Source organism: Etheostoma spectabile, chromosome 17 (genome assembly GCF_008692095.1).
Source record: "Etheostoma spectabile isolate EspeVRDwgs_2016 chromosome 17, UIUC_Espe_1.0, whole genome shotgun sequence".
NCBI classification, from domain to species: Eukaryota; Metazoa; Chordata; class Actinopteri; order Perciformes; family Percidae; genus Etheostoma; species Etheostoma spectabile.
In genome coordinates this window covers 5936291-5940023 of record NC_045749.1, presented here as the reverse complement: position 1 = coordinate 5940023, position 3733 = coordinate 5936291, and the positions used below count along the sequence as shown (strand labels likewise).

Below are 3733 nucleotides of genomic sequence, written 5' to 3'. Positions count from 1 at the left end.
AAAGCAATCCCTTTACAGCGTTGACACAAAAAAATATAAGAATATAAGATAACAATATAAAATATCAAAAATCAAAAATATAAAGTAAAAGATATAAAGTGTAGGTAGTGCAGAGAAAAAAAGAGAGGGGCGGGGGGTGCTGCCGCACAGTCCTGAGTCCGGAGAGCAATTGTATAAATATAAATTAGCTTTGAATACACATTGTGTAAACATAGATAAGTGTTAACAACTAATATTGCACAATGATGAAATTAAATGATTAAGTACTAATATTAAATAAGTAAATATTGCACAGTAATGGAATGGAAAGGTTAATATATAAAATATTGCACTGTAGAGTTCCTGCATATGTTGATGCTATTTAAATGGCATGCAAAATGAAAAACAAACTGAAATCTAAGCCTCTCTGAGTTTAATAAGTGTAATTAATAGCTCAATTCATTACTACGGATTAATGCAATGCATTTTAAGAGCCAAAATGATGTTCTACTTCTTCTATACCACACAACACACACACACACAACCCAAACACACACACACACCACACCACACACACACACACACACACACACACACACACACCACACACACACACACACACACACACACACACACACACACACACAATTACTTACACAATGAGACAGAGCCAAAGTGTTGATTTGTCTTTAAAAATAAAAAATAAAAAAAGTCTAACAGAGTCATGCACATCAAACGTTCTATCTGGAGAATTAATTGTTATGCTTGATCTTTCAAAGCTGCAACAACCATCCATGTGTCAAATCGTGTTTTCCTCGGTCTCTCTTTAAGTCAACCTTCCATATTAATGAGGTTACAGTAAACATGAGAATCAAATCCTGAGGGCAACACTGCTCACCTGTGGAACCAGCTGTGTTTTGGTTTCTCCATATTCTCAAGTATATGTGTTTGTTTGATTTTGTGTGTCATCATATTGACGGGATGTATTGCATGTGTGAATGTCCACATCTTAAGCTATCTTTACATGTTGTATGTACTGTACATCTGTGTATCTGTAGTATCGGTGTATGTTTTGCGTGTGAGTGTTTGCAAGTTGGCTCTGCATGTCTGGGCTTGTATCAGTGTGTCTTAATCCTCATCTCAGTGCTAGATGCTTACTGTAAGACTCCCTGCTCATTAGTCACACCAGGATAAGCTGATTGCACACACACACACACACACACACACACACACACACACACACACACACACACACCACCACACACACACACACACACACACACACACACACACACACACACACACACACAGCTAGTTCAAGTGATTACACTCAGAGCAGGAGAGACAAAATCAAGAAACAGTAGTTTAATTTAGTGAGGTTTTTTTCTGTCCTTCATGTCAGGTAAGATCAGTTAATCAGCCATCTTTGTGTGCACACACACACACCTACCTCTGAAAGTGCTGAGGAGAAGTGGTTGCAGTTCTTGTGCATGAGGTGGTAGGCGTTGCCTTTGTACTCCTTCCCCATCTCCTCCACAATTCGTTCCACATCCTCCTCTGTAAAGTCTGTGCTGCCCAAGACTATGGCTTCTCTGGAGAGACAACGGGTGCAGAGGCAGGTGTTACTAGACACTATTAGTCACTGACAAAACATCAAGAATGACTTTGGGGCATTTTGTTTAAACCACTTTTGTACAATCAATGGGCCTCATCCAAGAACAGCTTAAACACAAAATACAGCTGAGGCTGAAGAGAATATTATTAGTTTTGCAAGATACTTAGTCATTAACCAAAGTATGGGAAAAACAGAAAAAGGTCTGGGTATCTTTAATGTCCTTAGGGTTCATCCTCTTGGGACCATAGATCACTACACCAAATTTAATGATCCATCCAATAGTGGTGGACCTACAGACGTACCTTGCCATCCATAGAATCAAGCTGCTAGCATGGCTAAAAAAGTCAATTTATGTTGGAATGGGATTTACCGGATCTATTTAATAATGTGTCACAACTTCTCAACTCAATTCAACTGGTTTGTCTCTTTAAAGTGTGAAGGAAAGAATATCTTGATAAAATGTTTTGCACTGGGAGAGCGCTTGATTGTCTTTGCATTTGGCAAAGAGACATCTCAGTGGGTGATATGCCACTATTTGTCCCAGATTAACCATACTTATGGTCATGGGGCCTGCTTAAAGACAGCAAGTGTGTATGTGAGGTGCGTGTGCGTGTGTGTGTGTGTGTGTGTGTGTGTGTGTGTGTGTGTGTGTGTGCCAGAGTCTGTCTAAAGCCACAAGGCAGATCAACTAGAGCAGAAGTAACACACAGCAGCACAGTAGCTCTGTGTAGACACACACATAAACAGACCCTGGGCTGATTCCGGGAACCCAAAAATGTATTGAACTGACTGGATTCTCTGTTGTCTCGCTACCACAACATGCCTGAATTTAACTGCAGTAAAAAATAAGACTAAATGACACAACACCGCGCTGGTGTAAAAGGAATATCATACATTTGCAAGCCCTTTAATTCCTGCAGTTATGCTGTTAAAAAATATAATACACATTGAACAATATACTGAAATCTTGTTACAACACCACTCTTCAATCTATAACATCCCCTTAGAGTTGCATCAACACCTGACTACGTGAACAGAACAGTATAAGCTTTAAAAACATATGGTTTATTGCAGTAACATTTCCACTTTAAAAATCACAGCATGCAGTATCACCACTTCTGCTCAATCTTCAATAAATTCAATTAGTCTGAGACAAGTAAGCTTCCATGAAGCATGAGGAATAACTTGTCAAATCATAAAGTATCTATCACATGCTGTACTCTCCATACATGTATTTTTTGTATCTCTTCTGTCCAATAGCAGCAGCAACCAGTAGCCATCATTACAGGAACATACCAGCTCATTGGTGCAAAGCATTTCTATGTTTAATGTCAAGCAGACTGCCTGCACAGTCAGAGTGTATCCAGCAGCTTGTGACTGGGTGAATAGCTTGCTGACTAGATTACTCAGTATGTTGACATATGTTTACTTTTGTGTTGTAGAAGAGAGGACAGGCAGAGCACAGCTCTTCTTCACAGCACCAAAAAGAATTCACAAATAGTCAGATGTTTAGCGATAGAAATATCTAGAAGCTACTTAGTCTTCGTTTCAATTTAGGTCAAACTTTATTCGAGAACTGTGACTTACTGACTGAACTACTTAGTGTGTGACTGTCTCACTGATGAACTGACCAACTGGACTTTGAATAAATCCAGCTAGTGGTTGTATGACTGACAGACGGAGTGACTGGTTACAGGAACAATTAACACACAGACTCACCGTAAACAGACTGACTGGCCCAATATCTGACTAGCTGTCTGACCAGTTGCTGACAGGCTGGATGACTGAATGAGCTGGCGAAAAGCTTAATGCACATTTGGGAAACAGAGAACACATGTATACAGTACCTGTGATTCTGTGCATATAAAAACTAAATATTTCACACTTACTTGAACTTAAAGGTCTCGCCAAGTTCGGTTGCATCTCCTGGTGTAATCTCAAAGATCCCTGAGAACGGGTATGGGTGTCCGCCATAGGCAAATTCTAAACACACACATAAATTTAAAACACACATTTGAGCACCAACAATTCTCATGCAAAGTCTCTCTTTTCCAAATACAACAATTGAAATAAAACAATTAAAAATATTTTTGTAGCCAGACGTGCTTGACCTATGCATTATATTCTGAGTGTATTAAA

General features: G+C 39.2%; 1 protein-coding gene across 1 annotated transcript in view; it reads right to left on the bottom strand.

Moving 5' to 3' along the window:
- Positions 1 to 3733, bottom strand: part of desi2 (desumoylating isopeptidase 2) — a 17794-nt gene that overhangs the window by 5132 nt on the left and 8929 nt on the right. The window contains exons 3-4 of the mRNA XM_032540918.1: positions 3484 to 3577; positions 1430 to 1571 (exon numbers count right to left, since the gene is read on the bottom strand). Of these exons, the coding sequence (XP_032396809.1) occupies positions 1430 to 1571; positions 3484 to 3577 (236 nt within the window). The remainder of the gene's footprint in view (positions 1 to 1429; positions 1572 to 3483; positions 3578 to 3733) is intronic.